The 26,531-nt window shown below is 37.5% G+C and overlaps 1 protein-coding gene across 4 annotated transcripts in view; it reads right to left on the reverse strand.

The window, feature by feature from the left end:
- Positions 1 to 26,531, reverse strand: part of GIPC2 (GIPC PDZ domain containing family member 2) — a 346,096-nt gene that overhangs the window by 252,934 nt on the left and 66,631 nt on the right. For 2 of the 4 annotated variants that reach the window (XM_045897337.3, XM_045897336.3), the window contains one exon: positions 15,948 to 19,766. The exons of the other annotated variants lie outside the window; for them this stretch is intronic. In XM_045897337.3, the coding sequence (XP_045753293.1) occupies positions 19,587 to 19,766 (180 nt within the window). In that variant the 3' untranslated portion in view covers positions 15,948 to 19,586. Of the gene's footprint in view, positions 1 to 15,947; positions 19,767 to 26,531 lie in introns of those variants that run through there. 4 annotated transcript variants of the gene reach the window in all.

Below are 26,531 nucleotides of genomic sequence, written 5' to 3' on the forward strand. Positions count from 1 at the left end.
GGGAGAAGATTATACAAGGACATGAATACCAATAGGTGGGAATCATTGGGAACCATCTTAGAAGTCTGCCTACCACACTATTCTAATTAACCTTTTTATAATTTCTCTAAGATACCTTAGAATCCATTCTCTCAAGTATCTTCCTTCACAGACTATAAATTTATAAAAATAGATATAACAAAAATCAAGTTTTCTGTTTTACACCTTAGGTTTTTAGAGAAAATAATTTAAAAATATTTTTCTAATGATAAATTGATGGATTTTTTTTTTTAATGTGTATGTGTTTCAGGGATTTTGTATTCCCTTAATGGAAAAAGAAAAACTCTATCACCATGTTATTTATAATACTGATAAGCTATTTTAAAAACCTCAATCTTCAACGTATATAAATTATGATATAGTCATCAGAGGGAATAAGACTTAATGATTAAAACTGTGTTGTGGAAAAAACACTTATGACATTAGAAACACCTTCTATATTATTAAATGCAAAAAAATCAAGATCTAAAGCAATATATAGAGCATGATCACAATTTGTTAAAATATGTAAGTAAACAAATAGGAATACTACTGGAAGTATGCATAATAAAATCTTAACAATGTTTGAGTATTAAAATCTCAAGTAATTTTTCCCTTCATAGTATCTTCAGAATCTGAATATTTTATTAAATTATATTAGTTATTATTTAAAAGTCATAGTGTTTTCTTCTTTCCTCTCAAAGTAAAACCTTACAATTAATATATTTATTGCTAGCATTTAATACATGTGACCAATATTATCCACAAATTCCTAACAGAATCTTTGAATAATCCTTATAATACCAATCCTTATAATACCAAATTTTGAAATTCAAGTAATACAGATTTTTTTTTTTTTGAGAGAGAGAGAGAGAAAGAGCAGGGTGGGGAGGGGCAAAGGGAGAGAATCGTTTTTTTATTTTTATTTTTTATTTTTATTTTTATTTTTTTTTTTTTTTTTAAAGATTTTATTTATTTATTTGAGACAGAGAGAATGAGAGACAGAGAGCATGAGAGGGAGGAGGGTCAGAGGGAGAAGCAGACTCCCTGCTGAGCAGGGAGCCTGATGTGGGACTCGATCCCAGGACTCCAGGATCATGACCTGAGCCGAAGGCAGTCGCTTAACCAACTGAGCCACCCAGGCGCCCGAGAATCGTTTTTTTAAAGATTTTATTTATTATTTATTTTGGAGAGAGCATGCATGTGAGTGGGGGGAGCGGCAGAGAAAAAGAGAATCTCAAGCAGACTCTGCATTGAACATGACGCCCAACATATGGCTCAATATCATGACCCTGAGACCATGACCTGAGTCAGATGCTTAACCAACAGAGCCACCCAGGTGCCCCTCAAGTACAATGATTTTAAAAGTTGTAGAATATTGGGGCACCTGGGTGGCTCAGTCAGTTAAGCATCTGCCTTCAGCTCAGGTCATGATCCCAGGGTCCTGGGATCAAGCCTGGGATCGAGCCCCCCATCAGGCTCCCTGCTCAGCAGGATGCCTCTCTGGCTGCCACTCTCCCTGCTTGTGCACGTACGCTTTCTCTTACTCTCTCAAATAAATTTTTTAAAAGTTGTAGAATACTGAGAAAGCTACAATGATCTTACACAGTAAAGAGGATATTATCTGTTAATACTAAGAACAAAAAGGACAACAAATACTCTAGAATTCTTCAGATTATATCTCTTTGGAGGAAGAGGTGAGTGGAGTATAAATTAATATAGCTTTCAAACAAATTTTTTTCATGTACTATTTGAGTGTCTATTGTGTGCAAATAGATATCTCTATAGCTCTAAATTCAATTTGTTAACTCGGAAACATAAAATCCAAGTTACATTTTAATTTTCCTATTTGCTATATTAAATCCTTTTTAGCTGGGGTGTCTGGGTGGCTCAGTTGGTTAAATCCTTTTTAAATGTCTAACATTTCCTAATTATTGACTTTGTGTTCCTACCTTAAACTTTTAATAGAAGTTACTTGCTTTTGAATTTTCAATAAACCAGCCTTCTTCCATTTTTGTCATGTTATGGAAAGCAGACCAAAAAAATTAAAACAGAAAGCCCACTCATCCCCTAGAGAACACTGTTAAATTCCAAATTCAGTTCCTCCACAACTTCTAACAGATACAATTAATTTGCTTAAAAAAATTTTAATTTTTGGGGGTGCCTGGGTGGCTCAGTCGTTAAGCGTCTGCCTTTGGCTCAGGTCATGATCCCGGGGTCCTGGGATCGAGCCCCGCATCGGGCTCCCTGCTTCGCGGGAAGCCTGTTTCTCCCTCTCCCACTCCCCCTGCTTGTGTTCCCTCTCTCGCTGTGTCTCTCTCTGTCAAATAAATAAAATCTTTAAAAAAAATTTTTTAATTTTGTAAGGGGCTAAATAGAAAATGAAGAAAAAAAATTAAAGGAGAGACTTCCCAAAGCTCTCTGACGACAAAGTTAACCATTCGAAACTGTCCAACCAATCTTTTTTCATAAATATTATCAGTTTCATTATATCTTTCATGACTACATTTTGATATAGCCACTGTCTTCTTTTTGAATAACGTTCTTTTTCTGACTCTAGAAATAATATATAATCATTGTTGAGATTTGGAAAACAGACAAAAGTACAGAAACAATTGTACTGCCCAGATTTTACTATTGTTAGTATTTATAATACTACCCTTTTTTCATATTTTTTTTACTCTGTAGCAACTTTTTTCTAGACCTGTCTTTTGAGGCAAGGGAAACAAAAGCAAAAATAAACTATTGGGACTATATCAAAATAAAAAGCTTTTGCACAGCAAAGGAAATAATCAACAAAATTAAAAAGACAACCTATGGAATGGGAGAGATATTTGCAAATTACATACCCAATAAAGGATTAGTATCTAAAATGTATAAAGAACTTATAAAACTCAACACCCAAAAAACAATCCAATTAAAAAATGAGAAGACATAAACAGACATTTCTCCAAAGACATCCAGATGGCTAACAGACACAGAAAAAGATGCTCAACATCACTCATCATCAGGGAAATACAAATCAAAACTATAATGAGATATCATCTCACACCTGTCAGAACGGCTAAAATTAATGACACAAGAAACAATAGGTGTTGGTGAGGATGTGGAGAAAAAGGAATCCTCTTGCACTATTGGTGGGAATGCAAACTGCTGTAGCCACTATAGAAAAGAGTATGGAGGCTCCCCAAAAAGTTAAAAATAGATTTACCCTATGATCCATCAATTGCACTACTGGTTTTACCCAAAAAAAACAAAATCACTAATTTGAAGGGATACATGTACCCCAAAGTTTATAGCAGCATTATTTATAATAGCCAAGTTATGGAAGCAGCCCAGGTGTCCATCAACTGATGAATGGATAAAGAAGATGTGGTATATTTATACAATGGAGTATTATTCAGCCATAAAAGAAAGAAAGAAATCTTGATATTTGCATCGACATGGATGGAGCTAGAGTGTATTATGCTAAGCACTCATATGTGGAATTTAAGAAACAAATGAGCAAAGGGGGAAAAGAGAGAGACAGACAAACCAAGAAACAGACTTTTAACTATAGAGAACAAACTGATGTTTACTGTAGGGGAAGGGTGCAAGGGGCTGGGAGAAATAAGTGATGGAGATTAAGGAGGGCACTTGTGGTGAACACAAGGTGTTATATGAAATTGTTGATTCACTATATTGTACACCTGAAACTAATATAACAGTGTTTTAACCAACTGGAATTAAAACAAAAACTTAAACCAAAAATGTTTTTTAACAAAACGGATCCTACTGAATATAAAGTTATGTTCCCTCCCTTTTAAATAAACAGTATACATTTTCTCATGACATTGACTTTTGAATACAGCGTTTTATTTTTTTTTCAATTTTTTTAAAGATATTATCTATTTATTTGAGAGACAGAGATAGAGCAGGAGCGGGGAGGAGAGGGAGAAACAGACTCTCCTGCGGAGCAGGGAGCCCGATGCGGGGCTCGATCCCATGACCCCGGGATCATGACCTGAGCAGAAGGCAGACACTTAACCCACTAAGCCACCCAGATGCCCCTGCATACAGTATTTTAATGATATTCCATCATGATAATCATCTTTGTATCTAAATCTCTGTTCAATTATTCAAATCTTACCAAATTTTATAGCAGTATTATGTTACACTTGTAATCGATAAAATTTGGCATGGTGTGTCTATGCTGTGTAACAGTTATCAAATGGAAACTGTCTTTTTCTAAAATAAAAAACTCACCTTTTCTGTCTGCACAGAATCATTTAGTAGGTTAAGGGAATTCCTCCATGGTTACTGGACTATTCAGGTTTTCTACTCACACTGAATCCATTTGGGTAATTTTTTTTCCAGAAAGTTATATATTGTACCTATGGTGGAAATTCCTTCTCAAGTAGGGAAGATTGTTGCTAAGTAAGTTTTCCACATTCTTCAAGATTATTTAAATGGGAAGGTAGGGGGCGCCTGGGTGGTTCAGTCATTAAGCGTCTGCCTTCCGCTCAGGTTATGATCCCAGGGTCCTGGGATCAAGCCCCGCATCGGGCTCCCTGCCCCATGGGAAGCCTGCTACTCCCTCTCCCACTCCCCTTGCTTGTGTTCCTGCTCTTGCTATCTCTGTCAAATAAATAAAATCTTTAAAAAATAAATAAATAAATGGGAAGGTAGGAGAAGGCAAATCAGGCACTTCTAGCTAGCTCCTACCATATTCAGAAACCTCTCCACCAGTTTTTGAAAACTCTGCCTGGATGTATATCAACAACAACAATAAATTTATTCAATATTTACTATGTTCCAGATAATATGCCAAGCATTTTAGGTGTATTACCTAATGTGATCCTTACAATGACCTCAATAACAAGTACTATTATTCCCATTTTAAGACATGAAAAAAGGAATGTTGGAGGAGTAATTTATCCAACCTGTAAGTGGTGGAGCTAGTCTAGCATCCAAGTCTATAGGACTTCAACCCGTTTCTTTATGCAATATTTCATTGTGCAATACTGTCTCCCGTTATGAGCCATTTTTCTCTACTATTCTTTAATATATTAATTTGATATGTTTACATGCGTTAATTATTTTTCTCTGTTCTGTTGTAGATGATGAAAGAGTCTGAATTGGAAAAGAAGGAAAAAGAATCTGATGCTACTAGATACAAAAGATTTTACCACCATGTTGCAAGAAGGATAGGCTGATTAAAAACTGAAAATGTTATACATTCTACAACATTTTCTAGCCAAAATAAAATTCTAAGTGCAGGCCTTGTTTGTAGCATGTTAAATGATATAACAATGATATTTTCACAAACCTTTATATCTTAGAGCCAAGACATTTTCAGTAGCATGAATTTCTCAGTGTACAGAACATTTAAAACACTAAAATTTTTTCTAAAGATTTACTCATTCATTCTAGAGAGAGAGAGCAGGGGGAAGGGACAGAAGGAGAGGGAGAGAGAATTTCAAGCAGACTCTGCACTGAGCATGGAGCCAGACACAGGGCTTGATCTCAGGACCCTGAGACCATGACCCAAGCTGAAATCAAGAGTCAGGTGCTCAACCGACTGAGCCACCTAGGTGCCCCAATTATCTACAATTTTTTAAACAAAAGTAAAAATCATATTATGAGAATGGTGAACTAATACCTCAACAACCAAACAATCAGGGATGGAATTATACTAATTAAGAGTCAGTGACAAATAATTAGAGAATACGTATTCACTTAGATCAGTACTTAGAACAAATAAAGGAAAAATCACTACCGTTTAGCATTGCTTGTAAAATCCAATTTGGAAAGAAATATGTAATTCATTGAAAAGATGCTTTAAAAATAAACAAGAGGGAGGCAAAAAAGCCATTTGTTCATTTAGATCAATTAACAGTCTATTAGTTCCTTAATATGATTTGTCTATATCCTTTGCACCAAGACACTCTATAACAATGAAGTAAGCCTAATAAAATTATTTCAAGTGAACCACCATTTGTGTAGGAACAAAGGATTTTTTTTAAAGGAAAAGAAAACTGGAACATTCCAGTCACCCAGTAGAGAAAGTAAAATACAAATGAAACAAAAATACAGTGGATGGTTGCCCACTGAGTCCCCAACTCATAAGCAGCCATGAAATGTGCCATAACACCAAAGAGAAATGCAGAGAAAGGAGTGCACCACCAGGCTCCCTCACACCAAGCAACTCAACAATTAATCTACAAAGCTCACCTTTACTTCATGTCTTCAAGAACAAAATCCTCTAACATAGATTATTTTGTCTTAAGGCAATAGGATCTGCTAGGTGGTACTGTTTTATCCTATGTCCAACATTTCACCAACTTTCACATAAGCCTCAACAAAAGATATTAGCTATCTTTTTTTTTTAATTTTATTATGTTATGTTAGTCACCATACAATACATCATTAGTTTTTGATGTGGTGATCCATGATCCATTGTTTTCGCATAACACCCAGTGCTCCATGCAGTACGTGCCCTCCTTAATACCCATCACCGGGCTAACCAATCCTCCCTCCCCCTCCCCCCTAAAACCCTGTTTCTCAGAGTCCATAGTCTCTCATGGTTCATCTCTCCCTCCAATTCCCCCCCCTTGATTTTTCCCTTCCTTCCCCTAATGTCCTCCATGCTATCTATTTCTTATTCATTAAATTACTGATTCTATTTTTAGAAGACAGCATAGATTTTCAAAAACTAGTTTACCAATCTATATAAGTATGTTCTGGCTATCTGCTTACTATGCATCATGCCAAAAAAGCCTGGCTGGTTTGTTTTTTTGTTTGTTTACCAATTAGAGAAGTTGGCTTGCTTAAATAGAAGTCTGACTTAAATACAGACTATTGGTAGTAGCAAATATCGTGGGTTGGCTTGCTCAACATCTATTCCAATCTCACTGTGTTATCCTTCTGATTCTACAATGGACAAAAAACTTTTTCCCCCAGAGTCCCTTGTAGCTACAGATTCTGGATAGGACTTAAGTTCTGCCAATCACAAGCACTCAAGATTTGAATTCAGAAGCAGGTTACTGTGAGAGAAGCAGGGCACATGGCATTGTTTGTGCTGTGGCAGATACAGCGGATGTGGTATGGCCCCAGAGCTGTTACAGATTTAGCAGAAACAGCTTCCTAACATGGCAGCAGCTCCACCAGCAACCCAGCCAGGGAGAAAGGCTTTGGGAATTCATCCTTGTGTCTGCCTCCTCAGCTCAGAGACTTCTCTTGAGTCCTAACAATTCTGGGGCCTGATACCCCATATTACATCACTTTCTGCGTAAAACAGTACAACGGGTTGTGTTCTAACTGAATCCTAATAGGATGATTTTCATAAAATTCAACCTAGAGAGACCCAAGGACAACGAGAGGTCCCACGTCATCAATCAGAAGAGGCACACTCTCTCCAAGGCAATTGCGATGGAGGCTCGAATTGGAGAGCTTGAAGAGATGAACCATAATCCTCCAGATCTGCAGAAAATGAAGCACATAATAGACTCCTATGAGTGTCAATCAGAGACATGGTCTTTCACAGGCTAGTGAAATCCAAGTCCAACATTTGGTTTGGATATTTGGTTTCAACCATTTGGAACATGCCATATTAATAAAACACTGTGGACAGAGGAAATAAACAGAAGTGTAAAAATGAGCCACAAATCAGCTACATTAAGGAATCTAACAATAGATTAATGGCTGACATTCACCCCCTAATTGTCTATGCTTTTCCTGGAATCAATTACTAAGCTCCAGAGATTATGAAATCCTTACTATCAAAGCAACATGAAGAATTTGGACATTTAAAATAAGACTAATGCTTACAACAGGGCTTTTCAGGAGGTCTAATAAAGGGAAATTCTCTAGAAGCCACTGATTCCTTCCAACTTCCTCTTTGCTTTGACATCTCTGCTATTCCCTGTGAGTCTCTATTATACTATGACCAGTTATAAAGCCCAGATAAAATATTTTTAATTGAGTGTGTTGATTTGTGATTCAGCTGTTTCTTTCATGGGCAACTCTACTTCATACAGCAGCAGGAAATCACTCAGAGAGACCCTGGACCTGAACTGACAAGCATGGTCTATAAGGAAGCAGTTCTATATTATCATGATTATAGGAAAATTTACAATTCCAACTTTAAAAACTCTGTTTCTAGCAAATGTCATTTAACTGTAGCTAATGAGTGTCCTGAATAATATCAGTTAATAATAGATAGGATAATAACATCAGTTGATAATAGATAGGATATACAATTAATAAGGGGAAAATATCCTATGATAAATACAAAATACTGTACCTCACAAGTATTAGCAAATTACTTAAATGTAAAAAACATTAGAGAGAAGAAAAGTTAGTTCAACTGGCAGCTGTTGAGTGTATATGAATCAATCTCTGGCCAGAATTCTATCTCATTGGAAAGAAGGTCTTTTCATGATATGAATCATCCACACAATATTAATTACTAAATGCAAAGAAGCTCAGCTTGATTTATTCAGGCAAAGAACAAATTCACAATTAGCTGTTTGCTTGAACCTTGTCTAAAAGTTTTGAAGTCATGAGTAAAGTTTTAAAGTTTTTAATGTACCTATTTAATTTTATGCTTGGTATGAAGCTGTCTATAACTTTCACAGGATATTAACCATAATCACCTCCTACAGTACTTCAGTGCTCAGTCATTTCTTTGCCTCTCAGATCTAGAAGAGCCTTGGTTGGTTTTGTAGAATTAGTCATTCACTCTGAACACTCTCCCAGACCACATGATATAAACTCCAAGATTCTGAGGAGAAGCTATCTAGGTTTCAAAGACACTTCCATTGTCAAAAAATTATCCTTAATGAAATCACAAATGAGCTCAAAAATCAAGCTGGACAAGTCGGAACAGATACAAGAAGAATATAAAATACCTGACTTGGTACTGAGGGTTACATAAGCAGCAGATAGAAAAGAGGTAGCCATGAGGGCAGGCAATGCCACCTACTGGTCAGAGGAGGTAAATTTTTTAAACTGCGTAGTGAATTCCCTTCTGTCATGAAGTGTCAAGGTGGTAGAGAGCTGGGTAGTCTCTTTCTAAGCATCAGATCACCCGGAGGAATCCTTCCGGAAGCTAATTAATTTATCTTAAAAGATTACACCAATGTGATTAACAATGTTTATCAAAAAAGTCAAAAAGAAGAGTCGCAGACATACTCCATAGAATTTTAGAATGATCAGTCCTGAAAATGCCACCTATCTCTATTTCAGTCAGTATATCTTCTTCAGAATTTCCTTGGACTTTTTTTTTTTTAAGGTTTTTATTTATTTATTTGACAGAGAGAGACAGCGAGAGTGGGAACACAAGCATGGGGAGTGGGAGAGGGAGAAGGAGGCTTCCTGCTGAGCAGAGAGCCAGATGCGGGGCTTGATCCCAGGACCCTGGCATCATGACCTGAAGCGAAGGCAGACGCTTAACGACTGAGCCACCCAGGCGCCCCGGACTTCATTTTCTTTTTAAAGAAGGCTCAATACGGGGCTTGAACTCACGACCCTGAGATCAAGACGTGAGCTGGTATCAAGAGTCGGACACTTAACTGACAGTCACACAGGCACATCTTGGAACTCATTTATTTTTTTTAAAGATTATTTATTTGACAGAGAGCGAGAAAGTGCACAAGCAAGGGGAGGGACAGAGGGAGTGGGAAAAGGCTTCTCATTGAGCAGGGAGCCCAACACAGGACTCCATCCCAGGACCCTGGGATCATGACCTGAGCCAAAGGCAGACTTAATGACTAAACCACCCAGGCACCCCCTTGGACCTCATTTAAATAGGAATTCAATAAACCTGTCCCAATTACAAATGAATATTTGATCCTCTGGAAAGGTACATGATTGATTTCATTTTTTAAATTACCACAGTTACACAGATTTCATTTTTTAAATTACCACAGGAAGCCTCACAAATATTCCCTATTCACCATCTCATAAGTTAATATGTTGAAAGTGACCACTCTTCTGTATAGAAAAGAATTGAATAGGGAACATACTCAGGGTATTTATAATCATCTCTGTAATCATCAGCCACCCTTTGGCTATAAATTAGAATTTCTGTCCAGAAATGGACTTTCTGAGCAATATAACTTTCCAATTCATTTCTCAGAACTTAAGTATCTTAGAGTCTTAAAAATGGTTAATGATGAGATTCCATGCTCCATGAAACCTCAAATGCTAATTACATTCTCAAACAGTAAATGGCCTACAGAGCATTTGATAACAAGCAGCTACTTTTTTCAAATTTGTTTCACAATATTAAAAAAGAACTAAAGAACACAGTAATCACCCTTTAGTTTTCTGAAACATAAACAATAATGACTCCAGAAGCAAAATACCCACAACCCAAGTCAAAACAATTGAACCACGAAGTCATTTAACCGATTTGAAGGATTTCTAAGACCGATCCTCATTCTCTAAGAAATGGTCAAGAACTTTCTTAATCTTTTTTTTTCTTTAGTTACACCAGAAAGAACTTACTATGCCAGTGACTACAATGTTTTTTAAAAATCCAGACTTAACTGCTGCCAGTTAAATTTTTTTAATCTAAAAAACCACTAAAATCTTTTAGCACATGGTTTCTAACCTAAAATCCATCACTTAACCATTTAAGTCTGATTCTTGGCCTAACCTCGGAGTAGCTATTCCCTTACTCAGGCTGACAACAGCAGCTAACTGAATCTACAACCTTGTTCTCCCAGCTTTAATCCCCTCCACAGCTTTCTTCAGTTGAGTGACTCAGAACATTGCTCTGGTAAAGTATTAACAGGATCAAATTGGGAGAGAGCTCAGGACTTAAAACTGGGTTCAAATCCTGTCTTTGCCACTAACCAAACACGTGCCTTAGAGCAAGTTATTTAGTTTCTCTGGACCTGCTTCTTCATCTTTAAAATGAAGATAAGCATTACCTTCCCCAGGGGGTTGCTGAAGATTAGGTGAGTTGATCTACTTACAGCAAATGGGCACACAGTAGGCACTCAACAGATATTTGTTGAAGTTCCTCATTAATGATTATTTTGTTAGTGTTTAATATGTACCAGGCTCCATGCTAAGTGCCCAGGATATAACAGGGAGAGATATAAACAACCCCACTCCCAAGAAATTGATCTTCAAGTGGGAAATATAGAATAAAAACTAATAATTTAAAATAATAAGTTAGGATGGAAAAAAACAAGGGCTGAAATCAAGAATATGGAGAGGAAGAAGGTCAAAAACATCTTTGCCAAAGAAGCGGCATTTACACTAATAAATGAAGGATGACAAGGACCTGGCCATGCAAATAGAAGGAAGGGTTCAAGGCAGAGAAAACAGCAAGTGAAAAAGTTCTAAGAAAGGAAGAACTTGGAAGTGAAAAGCAAGTTCAATGTAACCAAAGCACAGAGCTAGGATGAGCATGGTAATGACATGGGTAGGGCTTTGAAGGTCACTATAAAAAGCTGGAAGGGAAGTGGTGTGATCCCATTAGCATCTAGAAAAATGCCCATGTTCATGTCAAAGCTCTTGTGCTGGTTCAGTTTAGCTTCCTTAGTACAAAAGCAAAGGTTTTCCCCAACACTCCAAAAGGGACAAAAAAAAAAAAGGGGGGGGGATCCGAGAACAGGGCACCACAGGAATAAGCCAGAGGTTTGGGCTGGTGTGGTGACTGTCCTCGCTGGACAATAATAGGCAAACCTATGGACAAACACTGATAGAAACAAATAGGGGATGGGAAGTACTGATTCTTTGAAGGCTGATGGGCTCTGCTCAATGACTCAAGCTTCCACAAGGGCACTGGGTACTCAAACACCACCGCTCACTGTGCGTTTTACTGCCTCTGCAATGATGAGACACCAGGAATCTTTGGAAGGCTCATGTTCTGGCTGGTCTAAGCACTCCACCCAGCAATAACAAGCGTGCAGGAAAACAAGGCACAATCTTCCTGTTTGGACCTTTAAAGATCTCTCTCTCCCTTTTACACACACACACACACACACACACACACCTACCTCCCCCCCATAGCCTTCAGTCTCTGTGAGCCCTTTAGCAGAAGCTAAATCTTCCAAAAACTAGTGCCGCTTCCCTCAAAGACAAAAATGAGCATAAGGTTAAGTCCCTCCAGAGAAGAAAACAATGAGACCCTGACGTTTTCATTTTCAAGAAAGTTGAGCACTCACGTCCTGCAATCAACGTTTTCAGAGCACTCGCATCACCAGCTGGAGGAAGGCAGGAGTGGAAGATGGGACAGCAGTGCGGAGCCTGAAGCAGCCTCCCAGATGGAAAGGAGGCATGGATTAAACAGGTAACACTGAAACTAGAAAGTAGATATTTGGGAGACATTTTTAGAAATACAACAAAAAGAACTTGCTGAATTAGACATAGTAGGTGAAGAAAGCAGCAGTGAATTATGATGCCACTTTCTGTCAGAGAAAATTGAAGAAGACAAAAAAAAATGGGGGGGGGCACCTGGGTGGATCAGTCAGTTAAGTGTCCCACTCAATTTCGGCTCAGGTCATGATCTCAGGGTCATGAGATCGAGCCCCCCGTTGGGCTCCACACTGGGCATGGAGCCTGTTTAAGATTCGCCCTCTCCTCCTCCCTCTGTCCCTCTCCCTTTCCTAAAAAAAAAATTTAAGTTTCATCCTGGACATGTTAAAGTTCTGACACACAAGTGGAGATGTCAAGGAAGCAGTTGAGTATCTGAGTATAGAGCTCAGAAAAGAGATCCAAACTGTAGATATATGTTTGGGAGTTGTAACTAAAGATGCTTAAAGTCATGGGAAGAGATGAGTGCTCTAAGAAGAGGGTGGAGTCGGGGACAGAACCCATGTCTGAGGCCTGGGGAACCCCATGGATGAAGGGTAGGTAGAGAAGAGCCAGGAGAAGAGGGAAGGACATTGCAGGAAGATGGATACAATGTTCCCATTTTCCCTTTCCCAAAGCTAAGGTATCCTATGGTTCTTCCACCATTCTTAAACTGCAGGATTTTATTTCCTCATTTTTCTCCAGTGCCATTGCAGAAGAGAAAGTTTTCCTTTTGCTTTATGGGGAAGAAAGAGTTTGGTGTATTTCATTTTTTATATCTCTATTTACTTTTCATGGAAAGCCATAAAAATAATACGATATCAAATTATTTTTATAATAACATCTGAATGAGGGGGGCAGAAATTCTAACTTAGAGAAACCACCTTTTCAAAACTAAATTAATTCATTGGATCTACAATTGTTTTAATAGTAAATATTATTTCCAACATATTTTTAGATGACACATAAGATAATAAAGCATGAATCGTATTCACTCTACCCCCTACATGAAGCAACCTAAGAGAAAAATCACACAAGGAGACTTCAAGCAGCATTTTTACAAGCTTAGATTCTCCATAATCAAAACCACAGCATCCCCTGAGGTTACTCCCATTGAGAGAGATCAATCTTATAATGCATGTCAATTCCACTCTAAAAACCATTGTCTAGAACCATGAGAGACTATGGACTCTGAAAAACAAACTGAGGGTTCTAGAGGGAAGGGGCATGGGGGAATGGATTAGCCTGGTGATGGGTATTAAAGAGGGCACGTTCTGCATGGAGCACTGGGTGTTATATGCAAACAATGAATCATGGAACACTACATCAAAAACTAATGTAATGTATGGTGATTAACATAATAAAAAATAAAAATAAAAATTTAAAAAACTGGAAATGTTCTATAGGAAGTGGACAACACCTAAATAAATAAATAAATAAATAAATAAATAAATAAATAAATAAATACCATTGTCTAGGGGCGCCTGGGTGGCTCAGTTGGTTAAGTGACTGCCTTCGCTCAGGTCATGATCCCGGAGTCCCAGGATTGAGTCCCATATCGGGCTCCCCGCTCAGTGGGGAGTCTGCTTCTCCCTCAGACCCTCTCCTCTCATGCTAATAAAATCTTTTTTTAAAAATTAAAAATTAAAAAAATAAAAATAAAAACCATTGTCTAAGAGGGTCCTCATCTATAAAACTAGAAGAGAATACCTAATAAGGGCAAGATAAATAGCCAATATTTATTTGTATCAATGTTAAGCATCAAATATTGCATGTAAACAAAGGCAAAACTATCACATGGATTAATCCATAGTGCACCAACTGGGAAGTCTACTTCTGCAAGAACAAATTCTTCTAGCATACCAATTTACATTTAGAAAATCACCCACTTGGTAAAATTAAAAGAAATCTTACTGTCATACATAGCTTCTTCCCATATGGTTTTACATCCATTTTAGCACTTACCTAATTTTCTTGGAGAACTCTTTTAAGTCTCTATCTTGACAGATGGTGAGTTCTTGAAGTCATGTCTATTGTTCCTACCCAGTGCTGGTCCTGACTGTCGGGGACCTCAAAGTAAAGGTTTAGGATTCACTTCCATTGGAATCATCTGGAGGATGGGTCAAAATGCAGATTCCTGGGCCCCACCCCCAAACATATGGAATTAGCATATTTTTAAGGATTTCTAATAGCTCTGATAGGGCCTTCAAAATGCATCAAAGAGATAATGAATCCAAAAGGCATAACCACCTAAGAGCTACAGGCTGATATTTCTTCTACACAGTATTGTTTGGAAACTACTGCCATAAAATTGGCTGAATGAAGAAGAAAAATGTCACCCCAGCTAAACCTCTATTTTATAAACAGAAATAGCTTATGACTATTTTACCTTAGAGTACTCTGGCAGTGCATATCTCATATATTTTTACTGAATCAAAACATATAATTTTGGGATTTTAAAACTAAGAGACCTTAGAGGTTATACTTCATATGAAATACACAGAGAAAAAACTATATATCAAAAATGTATTAAAAACATAAAGGTCAGGGCACCTGGATGGCTCAGCTGGTTAAGCATCTGCCTTCGGCTCAGGTCATGATCTCAGTGTCCTGGGATTGAGCCCCATGTCTGGCTCCCTTCTTAGCAGGAAGTCTGCTTCTCCCTCTCCTTCTGCCCATCCCCCACCCCGTGCTCTCTAATAAAAAAAATCTTAAAAAAAGAAATAGAGACCTAAACAATTACATGTTATCCCCTGAATCATTTATTTAAATAAAATTAAAAAGCCAAACATTTAAAACCCCAAATTTTTTCATAAAAACATTCATTTTTTTCATGAAAAGCTTATTTTAAGGAGTTATATTTTAAATATTATAAATTATACCTTTACAATAATTCACTTTTTGATCAATACATAAACATTTATACAATCTACAAGTAGAAATACAGTAAGTTTTAAATAAAATGTTATAATTTCACAAGTTAATAAATTTCCAAAATTCAATCTCAAAAAACATTTTAAAGTATATGCTATGATTTTTACAAAAGACAAAAGTGTTTTTTTCCCCAAAAAAAACAGATTATTTTACCTACATATAGTCAATATCATTGCATGGCATGAACAGTTCAAAATATAAAATGTTTATTTAAAACTATCAGAAAGTTTCTTTTCTTTTCTTTGTTACTGCTTTAAAAAGATCTATGGCTCTACGTAAGTTTTATAGAGGCTTAATGTCTCAAATTGAGATAAAGATGTCACATTCAATTTTCACCCTCCCAGCAGATAATAACCCTGAGTCATTTCTTAGAAGTAGGATTTCAGGTAAGAGGTAGGGACAGACTGTGACATCTGTATACTTCACAATCTTAGAAACATTTTATAACCATGATATGTGTAAGGGACTTGTAATTACTCTGATGTCCCTTTCAATCTGTGTCAAGAAGTTAATAAATGTGCATTTTACACAGAGCACTGGTTCTTGGGACAGTGAGCTGAACAGCATCTCCTTTTTTTTTTTTTTAAGATTTTATTTATTTATTCATGAGAGAGAGAGAGAGACAAAGGCAGAGGGAGAAGCAGGCTCCCCGCAGAGGGAGGCAGACGCTTAACCGACTGAGCCACCCAGGCGTCCCACATCTCCTATCTTTTTATTCACTCATAGCTTGGGTAAAACACCGACTGTCCTTCTAACCCATTACTTCCAGCAGAATAATAACAATGCTATCAGTATCCATATATTTTTAGATGTATCAGAGGGTGAAAGGGTCATTATATGATCGATCTTTTACATCTTTGGCAGATAACTGTGCCCTATTTAGAAGAACCATTATTTTGAAAATTCTATTTGCAGATGAAATTCATTTTGCTTCTATGCTAGATAGGCAATGATAACTAAAGGATGCCAGGAAGGCTCTCTCTAGACTTGATGAAGGCCTAGCAATAACATGGACCTAAAGGAAGTGTGCTTCACTTGGAAAATCTCTATTTGTTAAAGTTATAGGGGGAAATACAGCAAATTAGTCATTTGGCAAAATTATTTCTAATTACCTGTTTACATTACAATATTGGATACAGTCGTCCCAAGTACAGGTTAACTGATTACTGCTCTTATAATTGAATTCTTAAAGTTTCACATCATGTAATTATATAATTATATTTTTGAAACATCACAGAAACCCAAAATGTACTATTTATAATCATCAGAATATGTACACTTGATCAGGGGCAAGCAATATTCAAGGCCCCATCGAGCCCAACATTCCGTCCCCACCTGCATACTCTGCCACAGAGAAAATACACAGTGTGTGCTTAGCGGCCCCTGAAAGATGCAATTTTGCATGGAGGGAAATCAAGAATAAAATCCTCCTCCTCCACTGGGGGGGGAAAAAAAACTCCTGTAGAACAAAAGAAAATGAGGGCGCCTGGGTGGCTCAGTCGGTTAAGCGACTGCCTTCGGCTCAGGTCATGATCCTGGAGTCCCGGGATTGAGTCCCGCATCGGGCTCCCTGCTCGGCAGGGAGTCTGCTTCTCCCTCTGACCCTCCCCCCTCTCATGTGCTCTCTCTCTCTCAAATAAATAAATAAAATCTTAAAAAAAAAAAAAAGAACAAAAGAAAATGAGAGAGGCCTTCTGGAAATGTTTGGTGGTATCAATGAAATAGCATGTTTAATGGGGAAAAAAAAAAAGACTGTTCTCATTGTAGTAGCAGAAGGGTAGCCCACATTGTAGACGGTGACAACTAAAATGAGACCCTGCTCTTTCTGTGCACCGAGAGTTACCGAAGGGCACAAAGTTCACAAACGGATACATTTTCAGGGAGGGAACAAAATGACATAAAGAAACTGACCTTGTTATCAGCTAAGCAATAGAGGTGAGAGACAAAGACATTTCAAGGAAAAACCTATTAGGATTAAAGTACCTGTGCTCAGGTGAAGCCCTGAATGATGATAACTACTATTTAACCCTAACAGGCAAGTAGAGTTACCGCTGTACATGGACACTGGTACCTTACACATCAAAATTCCAGAAAAATCATGGTGAGCACAACTCAGTTTGTGAATATGAGATTCCATAAATCACAGAGAATCAGTGTCAATCTTCCTGCATGCCCAAAAAGGAAGGAGAAAAAGATATCAACGATAAATAAGGACTCATCATTTCAAATCTAACATCTAGTGCCAGGAAACTTTTTTTGTTAAACTAAAGTGCTTTTATGGGCCTCAACTTTCTCACCTTTCAAAGTATCAACTCTTTGTGTGTCCTTCTAAGAGAGGTGGTATTAAGAATCGGTAGATACCGAGCGCCTGGGTGGCTGAGTCGTTAAGCGTCTGCCTTCGGCTGAGGTCATGGTCCCAGGGTCCTGGGATCGAGCCCCGCAGCAGGCTCCCTGCTCGGCGGGAAGCCTGCTTCTCCCTCTCCCACTCCCCCTGCTTGTGTTCCCTCTCTCGCTGTCTCTCTCTCTGTTGAAAAATAAATAAAATCTTTAAAAAAAAAAAAAAAAAAGAATCAGTAGATACCTTAAAATAAAAATTAAAAAATTAAAATTTTTTTAAAAAAGAATTAATAGATATTTAGGGAGCTCCAAAAGAAATCCATGAAACAAGTAACAACAAATTACAGCCTGAGCTGGGTCCCATTTTCAAATGATGGGCAAGCGCATTAAGAGAATCCATGTTCGGGCGCCTGGGTGGCTCAGTCAGTTAAGGGTCTGCCTTCGGCTCAGGTCATGATCCCAGCGTCCTGGGATCGAGCCCCGCATCGGGCTCCCTGCTCGGCGGGAAGCCTGCTTCTCCCTCCCCCACTCCCTCTGCTTGTGTTCCCTCTGTTGCTGTGTCTCTCTCTGTCAAATAAATAAATAAAATCTTAAAAAAAAAAGAGAATCCATGTTCTATAAACTCCTTTAGTTACACATTAATGACTAAAACAGGGCTTCTGTACAGGTCTCAGATTAATGAGACAAAGAGTATCTGCTTCAAAGCATTATACTTATGTGAAAGAGGAGTGGATGTCAGTAAAAGTAAAGTTGCACCAGAAAACAACAATTATCTAAGCATTAACTCACCATGAAAAGGGAACTGCTCCTGATTTCCTGGAATACAGCCCTCGCGGGTCATTATTTCTGATTACCATGGCAGCACACAGCATTTTCCAGCCAACACTTTAGAAGAATGCTTGGTCACACCATACACTGCCTTATTAAGTGATCTATGTTGAAACCATTCATTTCTATTCTCTGACATCCACAAAATGTCAAATAAGAGTGATAAGACAGTCATTTGCCCTCAATTTTCTCAATAATGTAAGGTTTTAGAGAAAGTATGTTAGAACTCTAAAATAATAGACTAATATATTTTCTCAATTCCTCCCGTCCTCCTTCATTTCCACTGGGGGAAACTGATTTCTGATAGTATCTCCTCTAAAGTTTAGGAGGCTTAAAAGCATTGCTCTTTCACCTAAAAAAAAAAAAAAAGTTCTCAAACATAGTTATTTTCTGAGTAAATATCTTTCAAAAGAAAAGTTCTACAAAGACTATAAAAACCTTCCCTGGAGTGCTTATAAAGGGTAACATAACAGTGGGTATGAGTGGAAAAAGAATGGTTTAAGAACTGCTTTAAAAAAATCAAATTTAAGTGGTTTCTACCCTATCTGCCTTTTCCACCCTTCTTCCACACAGGCAAATACATACACAGTATAATAGATTTTAACAAGTTTTTTAAAAGGATTACAGAAGCAAAAAAATAAAAGTCAATCAACCCTTGTTTTATGAAGAAAGTAGGCCATAGACATCAAGAGGCTTTAGGAATCGTCCTCCCCTTACTCAGTGGATTAAAGAAACAATGCTTTCTAGACCCATAGTGGTCATAATTCACACTTCACTGCCTGAACGTACCCAGATCAGGCTGGTATAACAAAATGAAGATGCTCAGAGGCAAATCATACTCTAATCCCAGTTTCACTGCATTAAGATATTAAAAATGAGCGACAGAGCTACCGCAACCAGCTACTTACATGTGGAAAAGAAAACACGGATGTTAATAGGGAGCAAAATTCTCTCTCTAGAAATACCCCCTAAAACTTACTTTAAAAAGATTCTTGAATGAATATTAAAACTGATCATATTTTAGGTGATTTAAGCATACCACATCTGCAACCGCATTAAAAGGTACCCACAAACCAAAATTATATTTCAAAGAATGTATTCCATACACGTAAGACCAAACCAGAGTCTGTAACAGTGTCTAAAAACAGATCTTATGGATTTTTTTTAAAAAGAATGGCTCATTTCTCCAGAGATGGATCATCCACGTCATCATCATTCTCGTTTCCCATCACCAATGACTCCCCAAACATCAAAGACAAATTCATCTGGGAACGCAAAGTCTCCGAGAGTTTCGTCGAGTGCCACAGCAAATTCATCTGGATTACCTTTGTCCTTTCCAGCTTCCAATATTGTGGTAGCTATCAAAAACAATTTTTAAATATTAATGATACATGAGACAGCATCAGAGCACTGAGAAAAATGGCAGCAGAAAAATTACTTTCTACATGTAACATGCATAGATCTATTTGTAGTACAAGCTATAACAGTAACATACTATCATCTATCAGGGTAGCAAATACATTTTTATTTTTTTTTATTTTTTTTTTTAAAGATTTTATTTATTTATTTGAGAGAGAGAGAATGAGAGACAGAGAGCATGAGAGGGAGGAGGGTCAGAGGGAGAAGCAGACTCCCCGCTGAGCAGGGAGCCCAATGCGGGACTCGATGCGGGACTCGATCCAGGGACTCCAGGATCATGACCTGAGCCGAAGGCAGTCGCTTAACCAACTGAGCCACCCAGGCGCCCGCAAATACATTTTTAAACAGTCTGTCCACTGCACCCAGATTTGCCACCCCTGGCCTCTCCTCCACCTTGGAACCCATCAGTCAAGAACTACTGGTACTCCTCTGGCTCCAGAAAGGAAACCCTGTGGGTAACCCTGCCAGGAATCTCAGAGTACATCATACCTCTTCCACCTGCCCACAGTCACTAGCTCTCTCTGCCCCTTCTACCAGCACCCCACACCAAACTATGATGGAACCTAGTACTCCCCGATCCTCCAAAAAACAAAGACAAAGGATACAAGTTGGCAATGGGAAAATCAAGGTAGGGAGAAGATGATATCGGTCTACTCAGGGAATCAAGGTAACTTTTCCTGAGCCCCTTTCTAGTTTGAGATAGAAAGTGAAAGTGGTGCTCTTGTTCTGTTTTTCTAGTAAATTGCCAAGCCCCAGTTCTTATGTCTGGAGAACCAGCATCTTCAGGAGTACACATTCCCATGGGACCTGCCCCAACTGGCTGGGAGCCCATGAGGCTCGGCTGTTTTGTTCTCAGTCCCTTATAAGCACCAGCAACTGGAAAGAGACAGTGTGGATGTGATTTAGGACTTGGGTAAAGAACATCAGGTAAAAAAGAAACACCAAAGCTCAGCATCTCCTTTCCTCCCAGGTTAAGGCTGAACAATTCAACAGTTGTAGGATTTCTCTGAATGAACCGAGAGGTCTGGTCTTTCAGCTAAAATCCACTAGGGCTCTTAAGAGCATTTAAGGACTGCGCCTTGTCTCAAACAGTTCTGTACTAACACAGGTTAAAGGGAAAGGAGGAGATGTGGCCCAAAGTAATGACTGACTGACAAATGGACAGAAGGAAGGTAGGATCATGAGGAACAGGATATTTACATAGTTTCAAAATATCTCTCCACCAAATACTTACTACAGAAAGAATAACTTTATAGTGGAGACAATTCGCAAATACCACTGTAAGTCATCAACATGAACAATATCAGAAATAGAAAAATTCCTATGCCTCCTGGTAAGATGTAATTGAAAAGAAAACAGCATCACATTTGATATTTTTGCCAGAGGTATAACCTAAACGTAATTCTGGAAAAAAAAAATCAGACAAATCAGAATTGAGGAATATTCTATAAAATAACAGCTGTACCCTCCAAAAGCATTAAGGTCATTAAAATCAAGAGTGGGAAACTGTTCTAAATTGATATAAATAAAAGTAACATAAGATTTTGAACATGCTCTTCTGCTATAATGGATATTAAGGTATTTAGTGAAACATAACATATGAATAAGAGATGATAGTAATGTATCAATGTTAATTTCATGATTCCTGGTAATTGATATTGTGGTAAGCTAGGAGAATATATTTGTTCATAGGAAATATGCACTAAATTATTTGGGGGCAATAAATATTGTTAATTTATTCCCATGCTCAAGGGGAAAAAGTCTTTGTACTGTATTTATAACCTTTCTCAATGTTTAAGATTGCTTCAAAAAATACTTTTAAAAAGCAGTTATGAGGGGCGCCTGGGTGGCTCAGTCGTTAAGCGTCTGCCTTCGGCTCAGGTCATGATCCCAGGGTCCTGGGATCGAGCCCCACTTCAGGCTCCCTGCTCAGCGGGAAGCCTGCTTCTCCCTCTCCCACTCCCCCTGCTTGTGTTCCCTCTCTTGCTGTGTCTCTGTCAAGTAAATAAAAATCTTTAAAAAATAAAAAAATAATAATAAATAAAAAGCAGTTATGAGTGAGGAGGAATGGATTCCTTCTCATCATTATTCCTCTCTCTTATCTTGCCTCAGGCCTCAGCCCTGACCCAAAAGCTTCTACATTTACTGTCAATCCAACCAAACACTTCAAAGAGGAAGGAGGCCTTCAGCTTCAGCTCCAAAGGGTTTGGCCAAGTTTATTACAACTTTTATATATATTTTAAATGGCATACCAAAGCTAGCCAGGATATAGTGAAGCAAATATTCAGATACACACAGGCTTGACTTCTTAAACTTAGCTTTTGAAAAATAATTTGACAATCAGTACTATCAAAATCCTTAAAAATGTTCACATCCTAGGGGCGCCTGGGAGGCTCAGTTGGTTCAGCATCTGACTCTTGATTTCGGCTCAGGTCATGATCTCAGGGTCATGGGATCAAGTCCCTGTGACAGGCTCTCTGCTCAGCAGGAAATCTGCTTCTCTCCCTCCCTCTGTCCCCGCTTATGCTCTCTTAAATAAATAAAATCTTTAAAAAAAAAAAAAAGAAAAAGAATAAACTCCCAACAGATCTTGAATAGCCTACTCAGTCTTTTATGCCCATAGGAACCAGTTCAGTGTCTTATACACTGTACATGCTGGTAGATGCACAGGACAGGAGGCGGCTTTGTAATTATACTTAAATAATTTTTACACCGATACAGTTAACATGCATTGGAGAAAGCAAAACCTAGAGGTCTGGTCCTATAGCCAGGCTATGGAAAAAAGAGTAACCAAAACTTAAAGATTGCAAAAGTAGGACTCGAGTTCAGAATTTTGCTAAGCCTACCATTTTAAATATTTCTCATAGGCTCCACAGATAGCATTTGTTGAGACAGTTACCTAAAGATTATACTAACAGGTGGGTGATACACAATCTAGCAGAGGAAGAAAGAAGATGCACACAGGAGATATAAGAAAATCTACATTCAGAAGCAAAAACTAACAGTGCAGATGAATGATGCTCTTAAATGCTGGGGGGACACAAAGACCAGAATCAGATGTTCACTGATGGACAATGAGTCAGCCAATCACTCACTCACACACATACACACACCTGCCTGACTATAAGAAATAACTTGGTACATGGCTGTATGATACCTCGGGAAGCTCAGCAGCATCGTCTAGTGCACTAAGCCCAGGATCAATATATTCTGGACCTTGCCTACTCTGACTTGCAAACTCTGGCTTGGGTTCCTCAGTTGCAAAATGAGAAAAATGATGGTCTCAGATGCCCATACCACAACCTTACAATCCAAAAAAACTGTATAATCTCACTCATGCACTCATGCTGGTACAGCAGAAAAGTTAAACTTCCACACTAAATACAGTCCCAGAGTTGGTCAGCCCTCCAGTATACAGTCCTACCTCTACTACCACTACCATTATTACTAGTAATAATTATTAGTGATCATCACTAAAAATAATAGCTGTACCTATTATTTATGATGTGACAGGAATTTTATACATATTATTTCATTTAATGTGTTGGCAACCCTTTGAGGTTTTTATTATACCCCTTTTACAAAGATGTGGAATTTAAGGTTCGAAGTTTAATAATTTGTCCAAGGGCTAAAGTTTCAAACTTATGAAATTAGGACTCATACTCTCTGTGTATTCACTATTTTTGTGCCTCTCAACACACAGTCAAGAAACATTTACCAAATATTTACTCTAGGAGAAGTACTGTCGTAGGAGCTGAGATTAAAAGCAGTACAGTATCTGCCCTCAAGGAACTCCTGATCTGCTAAAAGTAACAAAAATACCAACTAGGCAGCTTTGTTAAGGTGTTAGAAATACTATATGTAACACAGTGTTCCATAAATCTTTTAAAAAACAGTAAGGAATCGGCTATATGAATTTTCAAAGAAATTAAGAATGGAGCATGCACTAAAACATGCACAAATTTTTGCTAATGAATAAAGTATAAACACATATTTTTGAACACTCTTAAAGGAGAAGTAAATTGGTATTTTATCCTTTTTGATTAAAGACTATATCTTTGATTTAAGAGAAAAGCAAAATGAAGCTTTTAGCAAAAAGAAGCACTTTTTATTAAGTTACATCACATTAATATGACAGCTACTAAAATGCTTTTTACCTATAATGGATCTGCAGTACACTGCAGTAATATTTAACACCCAAATGCAATCTGGCCAGAAAAAAAAAAAAAAAATTCCACTGAAAGAATAGACATGTTATACCACATCTAGCAGCTAAGTGCTGACCTCTACTGGCCATTTTTAAAATATCTTTTTATCATTTCCGCAACTGAACAATTTTTACATCATTTATTAACAACAAACTTATTTTGGTGATATAGGTCAATCTATATTTCCCACTAAGTTTTTAAATACTTAAACAGAACTTTTAAACAGAAGATACTACTGCAGATGAAAAATCTTGGTATAAAAAAAATCCCAGATCTGAATCTGAGCTCTTAATTTGTTAGCTGACTTTGGGCAAGTAACCAAATGTCTCTGAATCTGTTTTCAAATCTATAAAATGACACAGAGCAGGATTAAATAAAGATTAGTCCTAAACATTGTTAGCCACTGTTAACCATCTGTAGTTGTATCTCCTTCTAAGAGAGATCTTTAGCACTTATTTCCCATAGACTTTTCACAAATAATCCATTTCAAAGAACTCAGGAGTCAAACATCAAAAACACGACCAATGCTGAATATGGTTTTTTTGTTAATGAAAATCTATTTCCAAAATCACTGGCTTTATCTGAGAAGGTGACTTTCTACAGTATTCACGGTTTTGAATTCATGGAAGAAAGAAAATCATTTGTTATTTGCAAAGAAATGTAATTATTTAAAGGTTTTTTTTTGTTTGTTTGTTTTTTTAAGATTTATTTATTTGAGAGAGAGAGAGTGAGAGAGAGAGTGGGGGGAGGGTCTGAGGGAGAAGCAGACCCCCTGCCGAGCAGGGAGCCCGATGCGGGACTCGATCCCGGGACTCCAGGATCATGACCTGAGCCGAAGGCAGCCGCCCAACCAACTGAGCCACCCAGGCGCCCCAAGAAATGTAATTATTTAAATGCCATTATTGTATTTTTTTTTAAGGAGCTAAAAAAAAGTTTTATAAGAAAAAATTACTTAGAGTTATCATTCAAATTTCTTTTCCACACATTTCTGGATCTCTTAATAAATTAGAAATCCTAAAATTCTGACATGGCTAGGATGATCTCCAAACTCCTAAATTGGTATCATCAGGACATATTATAGTTCTATATATAATTAACACAGTTGCCTTAAATATGCATGAGGAAACTTATATGATACAACTTTTTCATTAAGTTAGGTCAATCTCCTACAATATGTTACAGGACTCAAAATCTTCCAGAATCCATTTTTCCACCATGGATAACATTCCAAGGCAACACATGTTGAAAAGTTGAAAAGTCAGTTCACAGCTTAACTTTACAACCAAAAAAAGCACCGTTAATTCCTAAACTCATTTCAATTATTTTCCATTTTCAAGTGGTAAATACAACCCCAAAGTTTTGTGAAGATAGTGTTTTGGTTTTAGTCATTTTATTGCCATATTACCTTTTTCACTTTTTAATGTAAATTTATATTAACAACTCCGGAATAACATGATGTCACTGCAATCTGCCTTAAGACTTAACATTTCTGAAAGCTAAGAACACTGAGACATAAAAACAAGCAAATACATTCATTTGTTGAATCAGTGTCACATTTGTGGTTTCTATTTCATGCTAATCAGATCTGAGTAATGACAGAAATTCCTAATTTAACAATGGTTGACATTCTTCAATTATTTTCCTTAAACTTTACGTCCCTAGATGAATGATCACATTGCTAATCATGTATAATGATAATGACTTTCCGAGTCATTGGAGGAATTTGCTACAGATGATTAATTAACTTTACTATGGGATTACAAGTTAATTTACAAGGAATTTGTGAGGAATGTTTAGTGCCCTGAATTTGTCAGAGTGAAAGAAATGGGTTCTTAAAGAACCGCTCCTTAATTCACTTAGAATTACTCCACTATCTATTGTTCTTCCATGTATACTTGTATATATTTAATAACAAAAGAACAAAACTAATTTATTTAACTATTCCAAACTTACACTTAATTAACTATAAGGCCTATACCTAAAATTAAATTCTAAAGACTATTTTAAACTCTCCCCTTTGAAAAGTGTGATTCTCCTAAATTTGAGTTCATCAAGATCTAGCATTGATAGGCTGTTTCTGAATCTTATAATAGTCAGTTACACTGTTTGAAAACTTCTCAACTAAATAGAGATATGTATCATTTTTCCAAACTGTCTAATCTGCATTTAAGAGCACTGCCATTCATAAATCCCCTTTGTTTGTTTGGTTTTTTTAAAGATTTTATTTATTTATTAGAGAGCGAGCGAGAAACAACATTAGAGGGGAGAAGGTCAGAGGGAGAAGCAGGCTCCTCGCTGAGCAGGGAGCCCGATGTGGGACTCGATCCAGGGACTCCGGGATCATGACCTGAGTCGAAAGCAGTCGCTTAACCAACTGAGCCACCCAGGCGCCCATCCCTTTGCTTTAATTTGCACAATTTTCATAGGCCCACCTCACTTACGCAAATCTGTCTTTCCAAATGCAAAAGGGTTGAGGAAAAGTTTTTGTAGAAAAGT

This window comes from Mirounga angustirostris, unplaced genomic scaffold (assembly GCF_029215605.1).
Source record: "Mirounga angustirostris isolate CCGP_5_RB_7025 unplaced genomic scaffold, mMirAng1.0.hap1 SCAF_4, whole genome shotgun sequence".
NCBI lineage: Eukaryota > Metazoa > Chordata > Mammalia > Carnivora > Phocidae > Mirounga > Mirounga angustirostris.